This window comes from Pelodiscus sinensis, chromosome 2, assembly GCF_052426305.1.
Source record: "Pelodiscus sinensis isolate ZL-2025 chromosome 2, ASM5242630v1, whole genome shotgun sequence".
Lineage (NCBI taxonomy): Eukaryota > Metazoa > Chordata > Testudines > Trionychidae > Pelodiscus > Pelodiscus sinensis.
In genome coordinates this window covers 14,188,691-14,213,164 of record NC_143053.1, presented here as the reverse complement: position 1 = coordinate 14,213,164, position 24,474 = coordinate 14,188,691, and the positions used below count along the sequence as shown (strand labels likewise).

At 39.8% G+C, this 24,474-nt stretch overlaps 1 protein-coding gene across 6 annotated transcripts in view; it reads right to left on the bottom strand.

Moving 5' to 3' along the window:
• ZFAT (zinc finger and AT-hook domain containing) overlaps positions 1-24,474 on the bottom strand; it is a 254,589-nt gene that overhangs the window by 61,923 nt on the left and 168,192 nt on the right. For all 6 annotated transcript variants that reach the window (XM_075920086.2, XM_075920084.2, XM_089776155.1 and 3 more), the window contains 4 exons: positions 18,342-18,515; positions 11,140-11,293; positions 8,111-9,567; positions 7,248-7,480 (listed from right to left, as the gene is read on the bottom strand). In XM_075920086.2, coding sequence (XP_075776201.2) covers positions 7,248-7,480; positions 8,111-9,567; positions 11,140-11,293; positions 18,342-18,515 — 2,018 coding nt within the window. The remainder of the gene's footprint in view (positions 1-7,247; positions 7,481-8,110; positions 9,568-11,139; positions 11,294-18,341; positions 18,516-24,474) is intronic.

Sequence of the window (24,474 nt, the reverse complement as noted above, 5' to 3'; positions counted from 1 at the left end):
AGAACTACTCAGGGCAGAGCTAACCTACAGTGGAGCATCGCTGCAGCTGCATCATGGCAGTGACTCTAGCAAAAATGCTCCATGATGATGACAGAGTGCTCTCTCCTTGGCACAACACCTCCTCCTCAGTGAGAAGTGGAAGCTATATTGGTGGGAGAGCATCTCCTGACTAGGGATGTTAAATTTAGATGAACTGGCTAATCCAATAGTTGATGCAATTTACATGCGTTTGAAGTGTAGCAACAGCACCTTCTCTTTGCATGGGGCATGGGACTCTCCTTGCCCGACTTCTTGGTCCTCTTAGATGGGACCACCAAAGAGGTCTGGTGAGGGCTTGATAGCACCAGAGAAGTACTCGGAACCAAGGCACTGGTGTTCGGTGCAGAGTTTGAGTGGTGGTGCTGGGGAGCAAGGGCGGACTCCATAAGTAGAGCTTTCAAACAAATAATCCTGTCCTTTATGGTCATTGGAAGAAATGGTCTGCAGATTCGACACTTGTCAGAAATGTGCACTTCGCCAAGACAGCGATGGCATGCCTCATCCCCAGGCAAAGTCTCTAATGGGGACTAACTGCTAATATATAACTATTCACAAATACTTAACTAGAGGGAAACTATTTACAACTAAATAAAGGATTACAGCAGCAAGAATTAACTGAAGAGGGAGGGACCCGGTGCTGCGCTATATAGTGCAGTATGTGTGTGCCACTCCAGAGAGTGCTGGAGCCAGTTCCCTATAGATACTGCTGAAGGAAAAATCTTCTGGCACCAGTGCATGTGGTGATCACACACCTAAAAAGAATGGACATGAGCAACAGCTAGAAGAAGAATCAGAGACCACTTAATGGGATTGCTATTGAGATAGATACCTGGATATCTTACAATAAACCCAAGTTACTAGAATATAGCTCATACCACTATCATGACATTACCAGCAAATGTTTACTTATAAATACTAGGGTTGTTGATTAATCACAATTAACTTATGCAATTAACTCAAAAATTAATTTATTTTTAATCATTTGTGATTAATCACACTCCACGATAGTAAATTTATTAAATATCTTTTTTTTACAATTTCAAATATATAGATTTCAATTACGAATACATAATACAAAGTCTGCAGTGCTCATTTTATATTAATTTTTATTATAAATATTTGCACTATGAAATGATAAATGAAAGAAATTGTATTTTTCAGTTCACCTCATACAAATAAAAATGTAACTTAAAAATGTAGGGGTTTTTTTTGTTACATAACTGCACTCAAACACAAAACAATGTAAAATTGTAGCACCCATAAGTCCACTCAGCCCTACTTCTTGTTCAGCTAATCACTCACACAAACAAGTTTGGTTACAATTTGCAGGGGATAATGCTGCCCACTTCTTGTTTACAATCACAACTGAAAGTGAAAACAGGTGTTCGCATGGTATTTTTATAGCCAGTGTTACAAGATATTCATGAGCCAGAAAAGCTAAACATTTGTATGTCTCTTCATTCTCTGGCTATCATTCTAGAGGACGTGCTTCCATTCTGATTTGACAAAATGCAAAGAATGTACCAATGTGAGGTTTCTAAATATAGTTACAGCACACAACCCAAGATTTAAGAATCTGAATTGCCATTCAAAGTCTAAAAGGGACGAGGTGTACAGTATCCTTTCCAAAGGTACGTCTATGCAGAAACACTATTTCAAAATAACTAGCATTATTTCGAAATAACTTAGTCCATGTCTACACAGCAGGCAGTTATTTCAAACTAATGTTGAAATATTATCAAGCTAGAGGACTTCTTACTCCAACTCCTGTAACCCTCATTGTACAAGAAGTAAGAGAAGTCAGAGGAAGAGCGCTCTATTTCGAAATAAGTGCTGTGTAGCCACTCCCAATTTCAAAATAAGTTACACAACCCACATAGCTCAATTTGCATAGTTTATTTTGAGTTAAGCTTTGCTGTGTAGATACACCCAAAAGAGCAACGCTCCGATGCACAAATCAGAGAACCAGAACCACCAAGAAAATCAACCTTCTGCTGGTGGCATCTGATGCAGATGGTGAAAATGAACATGTGTCGATCAGCACTGCTTTGAATCTTTATAGAGCAGAACCCATCATCGGCATGGACACGTCCTCTGCAATGATAGTTGAAGGGACATCTGACTCTTTAATGCATCTGGCATATTAATATCTTGCAGCACTGGCTACAACAGTGCCATGAAAATGTATGTTCTCACTTTCAGGTGATATTGTAAACAAGAAATGGATGGTATTATTTCCTGCAAAATGTAACCAAATTTGTCTGTCTGAGTTATTAGCTTAACAAGATGTAGGACTGAGTGAACCTGTAGGCTCTAAAGTCTTACATTGTTTCATTTTTGAATGCAGGGCTTTTTAATATAATTCTACATTTGAACATTCAACTTCATGATAGAGAGATTGCACTACAACAATTGTATTAGGTGAATTGAAAAATACTGATTTGCAAATATATTTAATAAAAATAAATATAAAATGAGCACTGTGCACTTTGTATTCTGTGTTATAAATTAAATCAATATATTTAAAAATGTAAAAATCTAAAAATATTTAAATAAATTGTATTCTGTTATTGTTTAACAGCATGATTAATCATGATTTATTTTTAATCGCTTGACAGCTCTAATACATACCATAATTTCATAGATGCTTGCAAATGTTCCATTAAATTAGAAATTATGATTTATTCAAAACCAGGTTTACTGAACATATTCATCTCGAAGAATTAATAAGAACTAGTATTTTTACTAGAACTAGTATTTTTACTCTTGTAAAATAAATACTGATACTTGTAAAATACTGTATTAAACCAATTATTTATAAAGATGCTTATGTCACTTGAATTTTTAATAAGAACATTATGTGTTCTCTACACATCATCAATAAGAAAAATCCTATGTCCCTTAGATGCTCATCAAATATTTCTCATAAAAAATTTACAAGCCTAGCTCATAGTATCAAAATACACTTTAAACGAAAGCCTAAGGATATAAATTTGTGCAACCTTGATGTAGAAAATATTGTTCAATATATAGTGAAGAGTACAAATAAAAGCATGAATCTTGGCAAAATGGCATGAACAAAAAGACGGGCTTTTTGGTAAATCAGGCACTTCACAAAGATTGCTGGTACGACTTATACTGTTTGGGTGCATATACACCATTGGCATCAAACCTGAACCTTCTAGAAAGCAGATACCACTGGAACTGGATATGCTTTCCCTCCATTTGCTAAACTGTTACACAGAGGATAGATATATAGATATAGATATAGATATAGATATAGATATAGATATAGATATAGATATAGATATAAAGATATTGCTGTGTCAGTTGTCCTTGGGCGACTTTCATTTACTCAGAAACTATATAAACTATGAAAAGATGGGAGGACAGGGAAGGGATTATAGATCTCTATTGACAGTCTACTCGGAGAACCAGAGTAATTAGGTAAATAAGTTTTTGTCTCTTTCAAGAATTGTCAATATAAACTCTCACATTTATTACTAGCATGCATGAACAACCATCTAACAAGGTGGATCTGAGGTGGGCAGGACTGTTCTGAAATAGCTATTTCCTGAAGCCATCACATGAAGAGACCAATGCATTGTAAACATCTGAATTTAGCTGCAGGTAGTAGCCTTGTATTTTTCACACATGGAAATACTTCTCTCAAATGCCACAGACGATGTTTAGCCCCCATGGAAGATATTTTTTTCTAATACAAATGCCTTCACTTCAGGAGAAGGAATCACATTTTAACAAGAAGCAGGTCATCTTTCTAGACTCCTTATCCTGACATCCTTTTCCTCTCTGATCTCTCCTTGTTGCGGTAACCACAAACGAATCAGTTATTATGAAAGTTAAAAAAATATATTCAAGGCCTGGTATATAAAGGTTAAATGCAGCAGGTGCAAGACATGCATGTTGCCCCAATAAACACTGTGGGAGCTAAAATGCACTTTTCCGTATTGGAGAGACAAGGCTGATAAGGTAATAGCTTTTACTCAACCAGCTTCTGTTGATGGAAGGTAACCGGAGTGTCACAGCCAAATACAAGGCAGGACAGATTTCTTAACATTAGGACCTAACGTGTTGTAGAGGACCACTTAATGATAATTAACACCTTTACAGACATAGGCTATAGTAGTATTAGTACAGCAGGGTGTTTTACAAATTGTGAAGAGCCATAAAAACAGTATCTCTGTTCATCTCTTAGTTTTGGTATCTAGCAAAGTTATGAAGTTAAGTCCTCAAATACATCTGTTGAAGGTATTGTGCACGTTTCTTTTGAGGATGAAGGCTAACGGGTCAGAGATGGTGTGATGGCTTTGAGAAAAGTATTTCCTCATGAGTGATAGGATATTTTGGTCTTTTTTCATTTTTCTGTGCAAGTTCATTCTGCTATCATGTGCAATGGGATGAACAAGGTAGGTGAACACCAAATTGAGCATCAGAGCTTTGGCTAGATAACTGTATTTATTTGCAGCCTTCAAAGGTCATGTCAAAAGTTTCTTATAAAGAAGTTGGAGCTGGAATGAAGAAGGGTAAATGTTATGTTTACTCCATTGCATCCTGTGCTTTTCTTGGTGGTTCTTAGCCTCTCTGGTTAAAAATGTTTTAAGTGTTGGTCTGAGTTTATATGGCTGAGAACTGTGGTACCTACTTTTTGGCAGTGAAAAGGAGATTCTCAGTAAACAGAGCATTGCTCTCAACTTTTTCAGAAGCAGCTTCGTCAGATGCATGTGGGTCTTTGCCCACGAAAGCTTATGCTCCTACACTTCAGTTAGTCTATAAGGTGCCACAGGACTCCTCGCCGCTTTTGCAGATTCAGACTAACACGGCTACCCCTCTGATACTTAACTTTTTCAGAGAATCCAATAAGTGTTATCTGCCTTTTCACAGAACAGGTTGTCTCTCTCACAAGACTAATCTTTTACTGTAGTGTGTACCTGCCTGGGGAATCCAGAGGATAGGAGCCAGAAAGCACTGTGCATGATTACAGCCATTACCATTGAACAGAAGGCAAATTCACTACATTAGCTGATGCCAGCAAAGCTGGATATTACTGCAGTCATTGAAGAAGTTCTGTCATAGACTAAGGATGTTCGAATGGAACGTAATCCATCCCACTTCTTATATGTTTGATTCAGAGCCTAGGCATGGACCAACAAACACTGCTAATAAAAATCTTCCAACTCCAGCACATGGAGTGCATGCACATCCACAGTGGAATATACCTAGGAACTAACAATCAAAGAACATTTATATGTCAATATGGGCATATTTATATGCCAATAGTGGGCATCATAAGAACAGAGGTTAGACAGATTAGATGTATTATGGGAACTGAGACAGAGGCCAGACAGAAATATCTCATTGACTTCAGAAGATTCATAAACAGCCACCTGCCAGCCCTTCTTCTGCTGATCTAAAATATTAAGCAACCGAAGGCACTTTTCATATACTTTTGAATAACTCTGTACTTAGAGCTTCTTTTATCCTGTTAGTCAGGCTTAAAATTCCTCAAATCCTTCAGGAAAAGAAAATGAAGCACCCACAGACTCATTAGCAGGAGGAAGAGAAAGGGTCAAACAACTGATTCAAAGAATCCTCTTCAACTCAATCCTTATCTTTTTCTTTTGGAAATGTTCCCTGGGACAGGTGTAAAGTATGGGTGATTCAAGTCTCCTAGAAACAAAAGGACGTTAACAGATTGATTCAGCTGGGGATAAAACCAGAGAAGACAATGCTAGATTACGCTCTCTCTTGCTACTTGTTAGTACTGGTGCCATGAACTCAATCAGCTCTGAGGAAGGTAATAAGGGTAACCAGAAGGGAATGAAACAACACCAAAACATCCCTGACAAGAAAGAATCTTCAAGTGCCAGTTCCCTTCATAATTAAATTATCTCTTGTTCCAATATATCTCATGCAAGCGTCATCACATCTTCTTTTCCTTCTTTGATGCTCAGGAGGAAACAGTCAGTGTCAAACTCAATTCTTGGAATCTGAAGATTTTTGGGGGCCATTCTTCAACAAATTACATTACAGGCTCTGAAATGCCAAACCCTTACAAAGGTGTCTCAAATGCCTTTGCAAGCAAGGGAAGCCTAAGCTTCAAGGGCCTTTTCCCACAAATATAGTAACTCCTCCTGAGATCCACCCTGGTCAATGGCACATTCATACCCCATGAAGCCAAAGAATAGGGCTGGCAAGTCTGCACTGAACTGAACATAAATATGCTAGAAAGAGTAGGAACCAGGTAAATTAGTAAGACAGAGTCACAAATCCTGGAAACTGCACAATCGTGCAGTATCCTTCTAAAGGCTAATGATGACAAGAAGAAACGATGTCACAATTAGGGCTACTATCCCTTTTACAATTGTATGTCTGAGGTTTCGCACCACAGAGGAGATGAATTCTGCCCTAACAACTGTGGCTTACTAGAAGGATCCATCTCAACAAGCTGGGTGCTTATGGAATTCAAAAGTAGGGATCTACACCACATCTCCAAAAGGAACAAGAAACTAATATTTTACAACGTTTTCTAGAGTCCAAAAAGAAACACCATGACCACAACTAAAGGAACTCAAACTGTGAGAGAATGTTCCAGAAGACTTATTGCTAACTGCCAATCCGGTCTCGGTGACATTACTCTAAATCAGGGGTGGGCAAAAGAACCTCCGCCAGCAGGTGAATCTGGCCCGCAGAGGCCATGCTGCTCCCCCACCCCTCAGGCCCTAATTGGGGAGTGCACGAAGGGGCTCCCCCAACCCACAGACCAAACATGGAGCAAAGGGGCTCCCCCAGCCCCCAGACCAAATATGGTCAGGGGTTGGGGTAACCCCGCCCCTTCCTGTTTAGACCCCGCCCCTTCCAAGGTGGCCCAGGGCTACTTCAAAAATTATTGCCCACCCCTGATCTAAATTTTATTTAATGCACATCATTTTCAAGCATACATAATTTTATGCAAATATGGGTCCAAGTAAAGGTATAAGATTATTATTGCCAATTATAGTTGAAATAATTAAGTGACTAAGAATAGATTCTGGCTACAGTCTAAAAAGATAAAACAGGAGAAAACAATGCTAGACTAAGCTCTCTCTCTCACTATTCAGTAGTAGTGGGTAATACTGTCACTTGATTTTGAAAATAATGGTGATAACATAGAACATAGGTTAAAAAATGCTATTTCGTCTGGTACTTACGAGCTCTGTGTGAACTTTAAGATGTGCTTGGAGCTTGTACTTATCTGGAGTGGAGTAGTCACAATCTTCAGTAGGACATTTCAGCAAAATGTTACTGTGCTTCTGAATGACATGACGCTTAAGGCAGTTTTTGGTGATGGAGGAATAATTGCACTGGGAACAGTAATACAAATGCTCTCGAGTGTGAGTACGAACATGCATGTCATAATGCACCTGGTACCAAAACAACTTGCCTAAAAATAAGATTAAAAACAATCAAACATGAAAACAAGTATTTTCTAAAGAACTGATAAAGTAAAGAATTCAAATACGTATTCAATTTCCATTCAAAATACTATATTTTCATCCTTTCCTTTAGTGTTTAATGAAGGGATAGCTGTTAAAATTATCTTAAGACACCTCACTGATGAAAATACATTCAGAAATCAAAATTGTGGCACCAACTTAATTGACATATGCTAAAGAGGGAGACCTTAACAAGGGACCCCTTAATGCAGGGAATCTTAACAAGTGTGTTCCTAATGAAGAAATAAAAGTTAAAGTGGCAATGGAAGGAGGGCAAAAGAGAACACACCAGAAGGATGTTACCCCAGCAGAAAATCAGGCATATCAGACTCTTATTTAGCCCATGCCTTTTCCTTTTTCCAAGGTTTCCTTGGCAGATTTAAGTTCATTTTTCACTGTGTACACAGCACAAAATAATTTAAGCGGACCAGAACCCGGGTTTTGTACTCACCTCTGAAATTACTATTGCTAAAATTAAAAGAATCACAAACTCATCAAACTACAAATCAGAATGAAGCTATAAAAGTATTGCTACGTTACTTCTTAGAACTAACTCAAAGTATCCCACTGCTTCTTACCGCAATATTCACATTCTAAGTCTCCATAAACCTTCCTGATCTTCTCACACAAGTCTGTGTTCATTTGTCTCTTTTGTAAACTGTCCAGTATCTGCATAAAGGCAACAGCTCCACTTCGATTATCAGAAGCCATATTAAGAGAATCCAGCTGTGGACTGAAGGCTGTACTGCCTTCTGATACTGGAGGAGGGTTTGTAGAGTCATCCGTATTTTGATTTGGTGACTTGCTAGTTTCTGATTCACTAAAACAAATGGGTTGAGTTTTCTCTTCAGAAACAGAAAGGTTCTCAATAGCTATATCATTCTGATTTATATTAGACTTTTTGCCTCCAGACAACAACAGTTGAATTTCTTCACCCTGCATATTCACTGAACTATCATGATTGACTTCCTGAACATTTTCACAAGAAGCCTTTAGCTCATCTGAAGCACGGGTAGCATTTTTCAGTAAGAAACAATCTGATTGAGGGGCTGGTGCTGCTTGGTCTGTTGGTGGTTGACATTGTGGTTCTGGTGCATTCTTCGCTAGAGAGTTTTCAAATTCTAAAGAAAGAGCAGTCTCAATTTTCAAAAGACCACCATGCTGATCATTATGGCTTCTATCTATGGCATTTGAATCATCTTCATAAGTAGATTGCTTTGGTATGCTAAGCACTTTAGCACTCAAGGAAACAAACTCGTCTGCAGTCTGTGATAACTGTTCTCCAATTGCCTCCTGTTGGATATCACCTCCTGGTTCCAGAAGGCAGAAGCTCTGATTGATAGAACTGTTAAAAACAGAAGTCTCTTGTAAATTTCCATGTAGTTCTTTGATATGTGCACGGAGCCTTACAGAACTGACAAATTTCTTCGAACACACAGAACAAACATACACAAATGGATGTTTTCGGACATGAAGTTCGAGCGCTTGATACTTTGTGGCTCCATGGCCACATAGCTCACAAGCAAAGGGCCTTTCATCACCATGTACTAGCATGTGTCGGTCTCGATCCAGTTCATTCTTGAATTTACGTTCACAAATGTTGCAGTCATAGAGCAGTTGTCTCTTGCCTTCTCGGGTCATCAAGCGGAGCTCATCAAATACGTCTTTCACTTTTTTGTCTTGCAAGTCATGTGTTTCCTTGATGTGTTTAATTAGGTTTTTGACATCTGAGTATTTCTTTTTGCAGAAGCGGCAATGTTGCTTAATTTTCTTGTGGACTCTCTCAATATGGACTTTGAGATGGCCTTTGCTGAGACAGGTGAATGCACAGTAATCGCAACTAAACTTCTCTCCGGTGTGTTTCCGCATGTGAACATTGAGGTTGGCTTTTATAGCACTGGCATAGCTGCAGTATGAACATTTATAAGGTTTTTCGTTTGTGTGTATCCTCAAATGAGCCTGAAGAGAGTGTTTAAATTTGAACACTTTGTTGCAGTATTCACATGTAAAAATTTTTAGTTGAGTAGGACCTAACCTAGAAGGAAGCCAAACAACCAGAATACAGTTAAGCTCATAATAATGATAAATATTAGCAAAGTATGGCAAAGCACCATGGCTGTGTATTACTGACTAATGACATATACAAATCAATATTTTATAGAGAGGAAATGCTATATTTTTAAATTAACAGATATGTGTCTCTCACCCCATCTCCCCCCCCCACAGGCTCACACAAACTAACTGCCATGCTTTACATATCTAATTTTTTTAACCCCTGTACCTACTTTTTAAATTCAGGAGTAACCCACTCTAAAATTTAAGTTTCCAACATTACTGTAGTGAACTATTACTATCGAACAAGTTAAGCGGGAAATGCTGTAAACATATTTACAGAAACTTAGTTAAAGGTTCAGTCTCTGTACTTATGGAAATATGACGCTGGGGAGACGCATTTTGGTAGCTGTAACAGTTAATTTCATTGAGCTTATAGATATCAGTTTATAAAGGCAATATTGGTTGTCTTGAGAGAAAACAGATCTCTGCCTCACAAAATTGCTGAAGGATAAGATATTAAAACATTTCAATATACTGAAAGAAAGGGGTACATTCCAATAGACCAAAGTGCTATCTTAGATTATGATGATTCTTTGGAAAAGAGATGACTGTGGAGGGATAGGATAGAGAGCTATAAAATCATTACTGGTGTGGGAAAAAATGAAGAGTTATTTACTCCTTCCCATAACACAAGAACTAGGGATCACCAAATGAAATTAATAAGTAGCAGGTTTAAAACAAACCAAAATAAAATAAAATAAAATAAAATAATATATATATATATATATATATATATATATTTCTTCATGCAATGACAATCAACCTGCGGAACCTCTTGCCAGATGATGTTATGAAGATCAAGTTTTTAACAAATTATTAACTAATGATTAACTGTTGTATTCATTCCCTTTAGGGCACTGGCATTAGCATGGTCAGAAGACAGGATACCTAGCTAGAAGAACCTTTCATCTGACCCAGTATGGCCATTTTTATGTTTAACATATTTAACAAATATAAATGAAGGAGGAAAACATTAACTTCTGCATTGCACAACTTGTGGAACTTCTTGCCAAAGTATATTGTGAAGTGCAAGACTAAAACAACGTTCACAAAAGAGCTACATAATTTCATGGAAGTTAGATCTATCAATGGCTATTAGCTAGAATGGGCAGGAATGGTGTCTCTAGCCTCTGTTTGTCAGAGAATGGGCAACAGGGGATGAATCACTTGATGATTACCTGTTCTGTTCATTCACTCTAGGGCACCTGGCAGTGGCCATAATCAGAAGACAGGATACTCAGCTAGATGGACCTTTCATCTGATCCAGTATGGCAGTACTTATGTTCACCTATTTTTATGTTTTTATATAGTCCTCTCTCAATATTTGACTCAACTAGTCCTGCTACTATGACTCTCGTGATGTATAATCTCTTTGTGCCTACTGAAATAAGTGAAATTAATGGGGAAATTTCTACTAAATGAAGCTGGATAGGGGAATTTTTCACTCCTAAGTTTAATATGAACATAAACCCCAGTACTACGTTAAAATCACCTGCTTGATTTCATTGGCTGCTCATATGGTGTTTGTTGAATGGCATATTCTTGATACCCTCTTCGTTGAGATGTGTCTGGAAGTGCTGGCTCGGGATTTGCTGCTGATTCAGTTTCGGGGGGAACAGCCTCAACTGGAACTATTTTTGTAGCTCCTAAAATTAAAACAAAACATAATGCTCCAGCCCTTTATAGACAATATAGCTTAAATTGCACCATCCCCACAGAGCAACTGAGAATGCTCCAGTGCAGTGCTACAGACGCAAAGCTGTACTTTTCCTGTAGTGGGATAGAACATAACAACGAGCCTGACTGCTCCCTGCATGTGCCTCTCTGCTCCGGGATCCCAGCGGGAGGGAGGGATTTAAGACTTCCCGCACCGTCCCCACCTCCAGCCCAATCATAGCAGCTCCCATTTTCTGGCCAATAGGAGCTGCTATGATTTGGCTGTTGGCGGAGGCAGGTGCAAAGTCCTCTCCCTGGTGCACATCAGCAGCAGCACCCCACTAGGCTTGGGGGCAGGGACCGGAGTTCACCCATTGCTGAGGCTTTGTCCTAGGCGGGTGGGTGCTGTGTGGCGTGGCCCAGGTGCTCCGCAGCTCGAAGGGGCAAAGCAGCCAAGCACTTGGCTTGCGGCCCAGCACTCGGTGCAGGCAGCACTCGGCTTGCGGCCCAGCAGCCACTGTCCACCTGCCCTGGCCCTGAGATTCCTGGCTGGGCTCTGCCCGCCCCTACCCGTCCCACGTGGTGCCTGGGTGCCGCTGCCGGGCATGTCAGGCAGCCAGGGGAAGTAGTTTCCCTGAAATGGCTGCGGCAGTTCGCTCCGTGGTGCAGGAGGCACAAATAGGAGCGTAAAGTGCCCCTCACCAACCCAGCACTGCTTTCCCAGAGTCTGGCCAGCCTGCCAGGGATGCTGCAGGCCCTTGGGCTTCCTCTCCCGGCTCTGGGATATGTGCGGCAGTCCCCCACCCCTCCAGCCGCCAGGGCTGGACAGGAAGGCACTGTTAAATGAGATGAGCTGGGGAAGCTGCATCCCAAATCAAACACACCCACGGGCTGCCCCTTGCCAGGTTTGCCCAGAGCATTTCACTACCTTCAGGGCTGGCCACGGACAGGGGTTGCTGGACCCAGTGCAAGCTGGGACTGAGCCAACTCAGCTCAGTACCGGCTTGCACCGGATCCATGAGCTACCCCCACTGCGGCTCTGCAGTTTAAATGTAGTAAGAGATGGATTGCCCGTAGTTAGCCCGGCTCTTACTACATTTAAACTGCAGAGCTGCAGCGGGATTAGATCCCGGAGGCTTCCAACCCTATAGACTAAGCGTGTAGTCAACAGAAACTCTATTGACTACACGATTAGCTGATTACTTGTTTCTTCCAAACTTTGTATCTGCCAAGGTTCTGCTGACCATTTCCATTCCCTGGATTTGGAAAAGACAAAATATCCCCAGACTCTCCCTGCAGAGCCTCTCTCTGCCAGCTTGTGTCTGTGGACAGCACCTGTGAATTAATCCCCCTTAGAAAAGGCTTTATAATAACTGTTTAGTGTCTTCATTATTTCTAGGCTCCAGTCATTTCATGATGTAATCTGGCAGCATTTCACTAGCCAGTTATTTCTCTCAACCATTTAACTGGGAGGTTTGCTTATTTAAAGCTATTTTGTTGCTTTCCTGATTTTTTGTTTGTTTTTTAACAGCCCTCTATTAAGCTAGATAAAAAAATTCATATAGAAAACTCCTATAACCAGATGTACAATAACTTTACCACATTGACTAGGCCACAAAGTTTTCATAAAATAATTGCATCTCAGTATTCTTTGATTATTATATAGCAGCTCCATGTTTGCCACGTCCTAATCCCAAATACCGTATGGTCAAAGAAGAAAAGCGGCATATGAAGAATAGCAGAGTGAGAGGAAAAACAATAATATTTTATATATGCTTGTCATTTAAAAAAAATTGGCATACATAAAATAAATGTCAACATTCCTCACTCTCTCTCAGCTGGACCATCACATATTGGTTAATTTCTTGCAGATACTGAGCAGATGCTGGTTAACTGTACTAATCTTGGTGCCAAATACAGGAAGTTTAATTGTCATCAGAGGCCTGGTAGGGCTTTAACCTCAAAAAGGATTTTAGATTCTTATATTTTATTTATCCCTTCCCTTCTTGCTAACCAGTATCACCTTGTCTATTGAGAAAAGTCTAACACAAAATAGCAAGTGTGTCCTGGTCTCTAAAGGAGGCAAGATCTGAGCAAATCCTGATCATCTGCTGAGAATTCCACAGGCATCCTTAACCTAAAATGTCTCAACCATGTTTTGTGATTTCAAACAGACTTTTAAGGTTGATTCCCCATTTCCTTTGCCTCTAAACAAGGGATTTTTAAAGCTCAATTTAGATATAATCTACAGTACATGTGATATAAAGCAGTGTCTCTGAACTTGACCTTAGTAGTACAGAATACAAGTTTATGGAACAGCTAATACAACAAAGTTTGGAAAGCATCTTGCAATAGAAAAAGGAGACACGCTCTTCGAGGCCTGGTCTACACTAAAAGATTATGCTGATCCAGCTACATCACTCAGGGATGTGTAAAATCCACCCTTCTTCCCCAGAGTAAAGTATTAAGTAAATCTAACCCCACTGTAGACAATGCTTGGTCGATGGAATGCTTCCGCCTCTCAAAAGAGATGCAATTACCTATGCTGATAAGAGAATCCTTCCCACAAGCATAAGTAGTGTCTACACTGAAGCACTACAGCAACGCAGCTGTAGAGCTGCAGTTGTGCGGTTGTAGAATTTCAAGCGTAGAAAAGCCCTGAGTACTATCTCTTTCTAAAAAACTGAGGATGAAACCCTTCTAATTCTTGAGTCTCTATTTTTCTATGCCGCATCTTCAGCAAGCATTTTATAACACTACACATTAAGGAAAAACTTCTCAACTCAGAAGACAGGTGTCGATAGAGCAGTGGACAGCCTGCACCCCAAGGGCCACATGCAGCCCATCGGAATTCTCCGTGTAGCCCACAGACATTTTGTTTATTGTTGCCAACAGCTGCCAGATTTGGCTGGTTTCATCCATGTCGTTTTTTCCTAACGATATTACTAAAGTGACAGGCAGGTAAATCAAGAGCATGCGAAGGGAGTTGTGTGCTGATTTCACACAACATTGACTGTGAGAGTTGTGCACTCCTTCTGCATCCAATCAAAGTGCTGCCATGGTTCAATCAACATACCCTGCAAATTCTAGGTACGCAAATACAAACAGCAAAACTACCCTCTCCCAAGAGACCATCTTGGTTATGACAATATTGCAGCTCACTGAATTGAAGGGGGCCATTCATTCAGTTCATTCACTAGCCTAGGTTGCCCATTGCTGCTATAGAGTGCTAATGCTCAGTGAAAATGTGGCAAAGTGACGGTATGTTAACAGTCTTGAACTTGACATGATCCAGTGTAGTGTTTCTCAATCAGGGGTATGTGTCTTCCATGGGGTACATCAAGTCATCTGATCAGTTTTTCTCAACCTGAGAGTTTCAGCCCCTAGAGGGGTCACACGACAGATTTGTATGGGGCTTGCAAGTGCAGGGCCCAAAATTAGGGGATAGGAAGTAGAGCAAATGCCTGAGGGCCCTACAAAGCTATGTTTTGGACCTCCTTCGGGCTCAGGCTTTAGACAATGCTCATGGATGAAAAAATGGATTAAGTATCATGTTGAAATGCAAATGCAATATTTATATTCCAATTCATTTGTTTTATAATTGCTTACTTTCTCATTTTTTCCATATACCTATAGAATCATAGCATTCTATGATTCTATAATTATACGGTAAAAATGAGAAAGTAAGCAATTTTTCAGTAAAATGTGCTGACACACATTTGTATTTTTATACTTGCTTTTGTAAGCAAGCAGCCTTTAAATGAGGTGAAACTTGGAGTACACATGACAAATCAGACTCCTGAAAGAAGTACAGTAGTCTGGAAGAGGGATGTGAATGGGTAACCAGTTAAGAATGATACTTAACAAATAACCAGTTAACAGGTGATGCTTACTTGATAATGGTTAACTGTTACCCAGGAGCAGCGCCCAGCCTGTGGCCTGCCGCAAGCGGAGGGCTGATCCAGCCTCGCAGGCTTGCTGGCTCTCAGGACACACAGGCTGGGAGTCAGGCTTATGAGGGGCTGGAAGTGGCATTGGTTGGGGGGCTGGGAATTGGCAGTCTACATGGGCTGGGAGCCGGAAGCCCAGCGCTGGGTTGGAAGCAGCCAGGCTGGAGCAGACCTTACTCGCAGCATGGAGATGGCTACAACCATGCCGTGGGGGAGGAGCGGCTGTCAGGGCTGTTCCCCACTCTGGCACTCCGAGTGCAGAAAGTGGGGACTCACAAAAGATCTTTAATACCTTGCCCCTATAGGCTTCTGCTTACAAAAATTCCCAAGATTACAGATTCACTGGCCCTGCCACCATCATGTGAATTAAAATCCTGAAAACTAGGAAGAAACACTTGAACTTCTTCTCGAGGAGTTCTTTTACCACAAGAGAGCTGGAAAAAGGAAAAAAAAAAAAAAACCACAGAAAACAAACTGCAATCTCTGATAGCTGACCTCTCAGTCTAGGCCGGCAAACACACAGAGACCTGCTGTTACCTTTCAGGAAGCAAGGATCAAGTCCTCACCTTTAATAAGGTGATTTTATTAACAAAACAAAAAAATATACTTTATAGAGCAGGGTGGCCAACCCATTCAGGGCAAAGAGTCAAGATAGCAGTGGATCCAGCATGAAGAGCCGGGGCAAAGTTGTCAACAGCTTCCAAATTCAAGGGAAAAGAAAAGGCTCTGCTCATTTAAGAAACCACATTTAAATGCATTTTGAGGCTTTTGGGCCATAGCAGGCTCCCGTCGCCTGCCACCATCTTTATTTCTGCAGCTTTCATGGCTGCGCCGGACGGTTCCCCTCCCTAGGTCAGCACAGGGAGCTGGGAGGAGAGGGCCATTTTTTGGGAGGGCGGCTTTTGAGCCTGGGGGGGGGGGGAGGCTTTGCGAGCCGCACTGGGGGAGGGAAAGGGGGAGAGCCACATGTGGTTCACGAACCTCGGGTTGGCCACGGCTGTTATAGAGCAGACTTAGTTACTGGGTTTTACAGAGCAACTGAGAAAAGAACAGATTAACACGCAAAGAAATGTAGTCTCTTTGGGCTGCAGCTTCGATACGGTAAACAGAGAAAGGATGGCACATGAATTAGCACAGAGAAGTTAACCAAACAACAAAACAAAGAAAATAACCTGATCACAATTAAATATACATTTTTCTCCTATTTACTCACGGTCCAATCCATTTCCATGCCCAGTATTCCTTGGAAGCACGGTAATCCTGCATGGAATTAAATCACCCTGTTTCTCTCAACTCCTGGCTTAAAAATCTCACAAAGAGAAACGGCAAGCAGGTAATCTTTAGCATTCAAATTTTAGCACTGTATTCCATTGGTTCTTCTGGCTTGCTGCAAACAGCCCCTCGCGACCTTAGTTTAACCCTTAGGTCACCACGCACTGGCCAGCACTCCTCCCATCCATCACAAGGACACTCCAGCCCAATGGGATGGTGCGGTTCTCCTGCCTGCCCCCATTTAATCTTTTAACCAATTAAATTTAACATTTAACTGGTTCACTAATTAAATGTGATTTTACATCCTAGTACAGAACAGTTTAAAACCACTGATCTAGTATAGTCGGAAGGGAAAAAACATTTCACCATGTCTGCACCAATAAATTACTTTCTACTGAAGAAAGGTGTCCAAGAAATTAAAGGAAAGGCTTTAAAAGCCATCTTTATGATATTATACACATAAAAGCATTATGAGAAAAGGAAAGGCCCAAGAATTTCCAGAGACATCAAAATAGCTCAAACACATTAATAAATGGCAAATATAGAAGAAAAGACTATGAATTTGATGCACTGCAAGAGAACTAACGTAAAACAACTTTTCTAAATATTTTTCCTGTGAATCTTGCAGATGTAATTCCTTACTAATATCTGACAAAACTTCTAAATGCTAACAGCTGGAGTCCTACTGCCCTGGGCTGACAGTGATGTTTAAGTTAAATTAAGCCTCACACATGATCTCAGGATAGAGCTCTCAAATGTTTGACACACATCTGAGAGTTCTATTGTGAGCTCATGAGTGTGGCTTATTAATGAGGATCATGAGCGAGGATAATAATCAATAATTGCCTCCAATGGCACTGATTCTATTTTTACTACATATATTATAGCTGCATACTTCCACTGATGTAAATGCTAATTCTTATGCATGCAAATGATTCCTTCAAATCTATCTGAAGAATGTATATATTACCATCACTCCTTTCTATGTATGGAGCTATTAGGACATATTATACACAAATAACTTGCTTCAAATGACCAGAGATATGTTAAAAGTTCAAGTTAAAACTGCCCTTAAAGACTAACAACCCACTGAAAAGGGACAGAACAAACAAAATCCCAGGTCTGGCATTAAGGAGTCAATAATTATTTGTAAAGTCGTCTGAAATCCTGTGATACTGTAGAAGTAACGAAGTACTTTGAACACAGCCATAAAGTACTCATTTAAAAATCAACTCAAGTACTTGATTTACAAAAATATATTTGTTCTTGCATTCCTAATTTGTACACTCAAATATTGCATGTGTACTCTGCTTGTACGCATAAATGTCCAATTAGGTATCTACCTAACCATTTGTGTTTGCAAAGACCTGATATACACTCATGTTTAAAGTAGCTGTACTCATAAATCAGGCCCTAAATATGATGCTTCTGTTAGAAGAAAAAAATAATAGTTTTCTACTTTTTTATTGATTTATCATTCATATCTTCAGCTCCTTCTTTAGTATCTTTCACATAGTTTATTACTCTATATAAATTTAGTTATTTTTTACTAGTTCCCAAATGCCCTTTCATACCTTTACATGAGACCTTTAAAGAAATCTGAGGACAGCCTTGAGTGTTACGTAACTGCCAGATGAGGTGTGAGCCTTTCTAAGGAAATAACCAAGGATGCTAAGTATTGCTGATTTCCAGATCACAATTCTGCATATTTATTAATCTTATTCCAATTAGTTTATTTTATATTTAGTGAACATTAAATAATAAATACCCATGAACCTAAAATAAATCTGATTATACAGTGAGTAATTATGGTTACCTGGAATAGCTTCATGTGCTGTCAAAACCACACTTATAATAGGATTTTTAGCTCCAGAAATCTGGTCGCCTTCTTTTGTAGATAGAGCTTTCTCAGTTTTCTGTATCCGTGGCCTCTTTGGAGTTTTTTCTCGCTCGTCTTCCTTCCTGTCAAGGTCAACGTCAGAATCATTACCTAAAGAGCAAACATCAAAAAGAACATAACTATGTACAAGTGAAATTTTGTTACATAGTTGCTTACACCATGGAAAGAGTGAGGAGATATGTAATGCCTCTGTAGAAGAAAAAATATTGTTTGTAAAAAGGGGGCAACATTGCATCCGTCCACTAGACAATTTTTTTCTACTATATGAACCAATTGTAATGCAAAAAGCTAGGCAGAAGAAAAATATTAAGAGGGTAGCATAAAAACAAATTTAAAAATAAAAGGTGGGATTTTCAAAAGCATGAGAGTGATTTAGCTGCACAAGTTCCTCTGAGACTTATGTGTATTCTTAAATCACACAGGTATTTTTGAAAATCCTACCAAAAGGTAATTTCTCTAGGGCTTAACCTTATTGGATCAGGCCCTTAATAGCCATGATATTATCTTTTAAGTCAGCAGCCAGTATCAAAATATCCTCCTCCACTCCTAATTTGTTTGCTTTAAAAAATATTCTCAAAGAAGAGAAGAGCTGTTTTGGTCGCCAGGGAATATGAGTTCTTTGGCTATTTTTTATATTGGACTCAGATCAGTCACATGTTTCCTCCACTGCATTCATATTACTAAAAGATTTTATTTTAAAAATTCATAAAGAAAACTAAAACATACCTCAACACATGAGATTACATGGGAATACTCATGATTCTCTGGCAAGTCAGAGTATTGTACTTAAAGCTTTATTTGTCAAAATGCATTCAAAGAAGTGGATAGCTTACACACAACAAGGTAGGAAAACCAAACAGTAATAATAGTTACTATTATTGAAAGCAAAGTAAATATTTAAAGGGACATTCAAGTTAAAAATTCAGACTTCTGGGTGGAATTTTATTGTTCATTATTAATTATTAGTAGTATTGCAGGAGCACTTAGTAGCCTGAGGCCCAGACCAGAACCCTATCATGATAGGTGCTGTACAAACACAGCACAAACAATTGTTACAAGTAATAATTAAGATTATGCTACTTTAAAGATCAATCTTCATTTTAAAATTTGTTTTGTGCATTTTTAAACGTTCTGTACATGGTTGCTTTCTCTGGCCCCTGCCCAGTAGAGTCAATTTCCCTACATACTTTTCATACAGCAATGGAGAGTGGGAAGGAATAAAAAAAATGTGAAAATGTCACCATAAAACCACAAAAGTTCACAGGGTTACTCAGCCAACAAATAACACGTAAAATAATTATAACTGAAGAAGTAATTTTCTCTAGATTTTTCCAATATCGGTATGTGTAGTTAGATTTTTTTTTGACAGTCAGATTCTCTTGTTTATCATGCAGCAGAAGAATGTTATCACTCCCACATCACATCACACCTTGCTCTGAGAAGAGCTCACTGGTACACAGGGCCAAAGATTAGCAATCTGCCTCTTTCTCTAACACAGCTGCAGAGCCACTGCTATTGCTCAATTTGGAGTAGAGGGTTCCTTCACTCCTAAACCTCTTCATGGAGTCAGAGAACTATAGGAGTAAGCCTGAACAGGGGTGAAATGCCCTCAAATCATCAGGTACATTGCAATTCATTGCAAAGTCAATAAACTGTTCGCAATAGCGGCAGAACGTGGAGCAATGGTGTCAAGTTGCAGTGGGGGGGGAGGGTCTAGGTTGGATATTAGGAAAAACTATTTCACTAGGAAAGTGGTGAAGCACTGGAATGGGTTACACCTAGGGAGGTGATGGAATCTTCATCCGTAGAGATTTTTAAGTCCCAATTTGATAAAGCCCTGTCTGGGATGATTTAGTTGGGACTGGTCCTGCTTTTAGCAGGGGGCTGGTCTTGATGACCTCCTGAGGTCTCTTCCAACCCTATGATTCTATGAGTCTAACTGAGGCTGATAGAAGCTAGGGTGTGGCTGGTGTTTGCTGACAGACTGCTGGAATCAGACCAGGGTTGTGGCTGCACACATTCAGGGAGTGAATTACATACAGATAGTCCCCGACTTACGAACGAGTTACATTCCAAACACTTGGTCCTAACTCGATCTGTTCGTTAGTTCATTTAAATGTGACCGCGCTGTTCATATGTGGGGATCACATTCATAACTCGGAGACCAGCTTAATAGGAGGTTGGTCATTAGGATGAACGGTCATTAGCTGATGTGTTCATAACTCGGGGACCACCTGTACTGGCTGGCTGTGTGTGAGCAACTCAGAGAAGAGATATAAGAGCAGGGCATTTCAAGATGCCCCAAGTTGCAGGGCAGGAAGTAACACAAAACTTCAACGGTTTGAACTGCACCTCCACTGCAGGCACAAGGGAAGAGCCAGGACTGATCACTTGCTCCCCACCTCCTTATAATCGCCCCAGGCAGACTGGGCAGAGAGTGCAGTGCACCTTCTCCAATGCACTAGACAGCACAGCTGAGCTGGCATAGTGGGTTGTTATTAATTTGCTACAAGCCCTAATCAATAGTAGATTACGTTCCCTCAAAACAAAAAGGGAGAAGCAAGAGAAGCAATTCAGCCTCTCCAAGTTACAGTTCCTTCCCTAGGCTTCTATTCAGCCCTAGATGCAAAGGGTGGAAGAAGCTAGCATAAAGTGTTAATGTGCCTATGGCTAACATAACAGTGAAGAAATTTGTCTTGTAACAGAAAAATTAATTAATAGATGGGACAATACTGACAGACTCCAACAGTCAGTGACCAAAAATCTGTTAGTAATTTAAAATAGCTTGCCAAAATAGTGCAAAATTCAATAATGTTCCAATCAATAAATTGGAAGTGATGAAAGTAAATAAAAATATTCAGAAAATAAATTAACTCAAAGAGATTTTTATTTGGAAAAACACAGTAATTGTAGTCTGAAGAGAGACAGCAGCACAATTCTAACACAAGAAAAAAAATCAAAGGAGAATATATGTATTATATTAAATACAGTTCACTTCTGAAAATCAGGATGGTCTTAAAAATGGGTGTGCAGAAGAAAATAATTAAAATAACTTTAGATGAGTGTATAGTAGATCTATTTAACACTATATACAATTCTTAAAGAATTTCTCAGGATAACAATATTGCTTTATCAAAATCTCAGTTTAAATTTAGTTTATAAAAAATTCACAAACATGAAGAAATAAAGTTTTTTTGGTCTTTTTTACTTTTACTTTTGATAGTGGGCTTGATCCTGAAAAGGCATTAAGTGCCTTATATTAGGTCTTGCACCTCAACTCCCATTGTACTCAGTGGAAGCTGGGAACGCTCATCACCTTTGCAAAGGTACCTAGAATACATGACATGCTATAGCAATGCTATTATCAAAAGGACTGAGCCAAGGATCGAGAACTGGTAAGAAGTAAAATTTGATCAGTAAATTAAAAGCTACAGTTAATGTGTGTATCAGTGTTGTGATCAATGATGGGACATGTCTGAAGCAACATGTATATGATAAACATTGGTCTACACAATGTTTGGTGTCACACAAGTCTTACAAAACCTCTCATGCTGCATCCTACAGCCCTTACTCCCATAACCAATCTTCACTCATTTGCATAATCTCATTGACTTAATGAATGTGGTAACTGCTCAATAATTTTCCAAGGTCAAGAACTAAAGAGAGCAAAACAGGGATGTAAGTGTTTAACCAATGCTTATCAGTTCCAGTAATGGTTAAACTCCCATGAAGCCGGCAGTGCTGGGAGCCTGTGACACTGGCAGCCCACAAACCTGGTGGTATGCAGGACCAGTGGCCTACGAGGCCAGCAGCTCCTGGGAGCCAATAGGGCCACCAGCCCACAGGGTCCATTTAACTGTATAACTGTTGGAATTGTCATCTGTTACAGTCTGGTTATAGTATTTTTAACCCTTTTTACATCCGTAGTAGAGAAGACGCTGCCAGAATCTTTAGACAAATCCTCATTTGAATTCATAGGACATGCTGTTTCTAAGTTGAGACCTAGTAAAGACGCATGACAAAACATTTCAAAACATAACTAATGTCTATTTTTTCTGAGATCCTCCATACATACAAAATCTGAAATGGAAATGTCCTGTCGAAAAGGAGTGTTATGGGGAAATATCTGTACCATGGAAAGTCAGTCTCAGAGTCAATGAGCAAGAAATTATTTCAGCAATAATTTAACTCTCTCATTTGAATAAAATAGCTCCACCTTCATGGTTGTAGTTTATGCATTCTGGGATCAGTGTTGTTTGTATTCTCCAAATAGAACATCTCACCCTATATTACTCCTACTGCATTATAAGTGAAGTTTCATGAGTGATTTTAAGTTGATTTAAGAGAAAATGAAATTCATGTATCTTATAATGTGTAAACAGTTTTGCCAAATGGTAAGCAAGAGTGTTTGTTTGCTTATAACAGCTTTATTTAAATAAAGTTTTTCACTTCACTTCCTCCTTGCTCAAGCACATGCTGCTCTGAGTCTGAACAGCTGGCATTTCGATTCAACAGACTAATAAACTGACCTTCCCTATCCAGGAATAGGCATTTTTAATTCCCAGTTGTGCTTGTACAGGTAACGTAATGGAAAGACAGATCTTTATACCACATTTAAGGAATGTTTGCATCAGTGTTCATGAGGAAAGCTATCATCAAATCTATGATTATCAGTATTTTGAATGTTATTTCAAACTAAATTGTTCAGTCATCCCAATTTTCTGATCAGAGTCCTTAATTGGAGGTGCTGCTATGTGCAGTCTTAACAGAGGGGTAATTGGTTCATCATCCAGGCACCACTACCAGTTCCTAATTGGCATACCGGAGCACTATTCATTAGAGGGTTTTATGTTTTTCTTTATTCCACTACTCTTCTACAGGATGCTGGTGCTGTACTGATCCAAAAGAGGAAGAAATTCCTTTTGTAACTGATTTGCATATTTTCAGATTTGGCCATGAAAAAATCTTATGTGAACTAAGGAATCACTTGGGTAAGTACCGAGGCTCCAAGCTGCATGTGGCTCTTTTACTGTTAAAGTGTGGCTCCCTGAGTTCCCCATACCACCTCCACTCTCCACCAACCAGACTGGAAGAGGAGAGCTTGGGACTTCTGCCCTATGGGAGAAGAATGATGGCACTAGGTACTCCTTCTGTGCAGTGGGAATTGAGGGCCTCTATGCCTGCTGGGGCTTGGGGATTCAGCAGAAGCAGGACTGAAGCCCTGAGACTCAGCAGAGGAGCTCAGCAGGGCTGATGCCCAAAAAGGCACACTCTGGCCCTCAAACATTTGAAGATTGTTCTAAGTGGCTTGGAGGGTCAATAAGTTTCACCATCCCCGCCATAGTACCTGAGTGGCCAAAATGGAGTCTGCTCTGCAGGGTAACACTGGCCAAGAAAACGCACACGTAAAAACACAGCAGGTAAATTCCTTTCTGCCACAAGGAACCTGGAGTCTGGCTCCAGTTTGCCTTTCATAAGTGATTTTTTCCTGGAACATTGCTCCTCCTGGCTCTTGCCTTGGGACATCCCCAATCAACTGTTCTGCCCTTCCTGGGCTTCTGGCTGCCTCACTATATAAGGGAATGGCTTAATTCCTGTAGGCCTCTTGTCTGGGGTGGCAACCACACACCTGCCCCTGTCATTCTCTCTACTTCAACTCCTCTCCCCTGGAAACAAGCATCACCTCCTATTCCTGAAACAACCAGCACTTTCTCTGCCTCATGATGAGGTTTTAAAGCAGCCATGCTCTCTACCCAGCCAGGGGATTACACTTGCATAGACCACCCATTTGAGTGAGAAGTGAGAATTATCTATTGACAGTCATGAGTAAACTTTTCAAAAGCACCAAAGTGACTTAAAATAGCAAGTAGTTTTCAAAAATGATTTAGGCTCCAAAGTGAATTAGAAACTTTGAAAATGTTATCTCTTGTCTATATAAGAAAACTGTACCTGTTTATCTTATGTTGAATTCTAATCCAAATTATTGAAACTGGTATAGCCTCACTTTGGTCAAAAGTGGTAACAGGTGTTTGTGACGCTCTCTTATGAG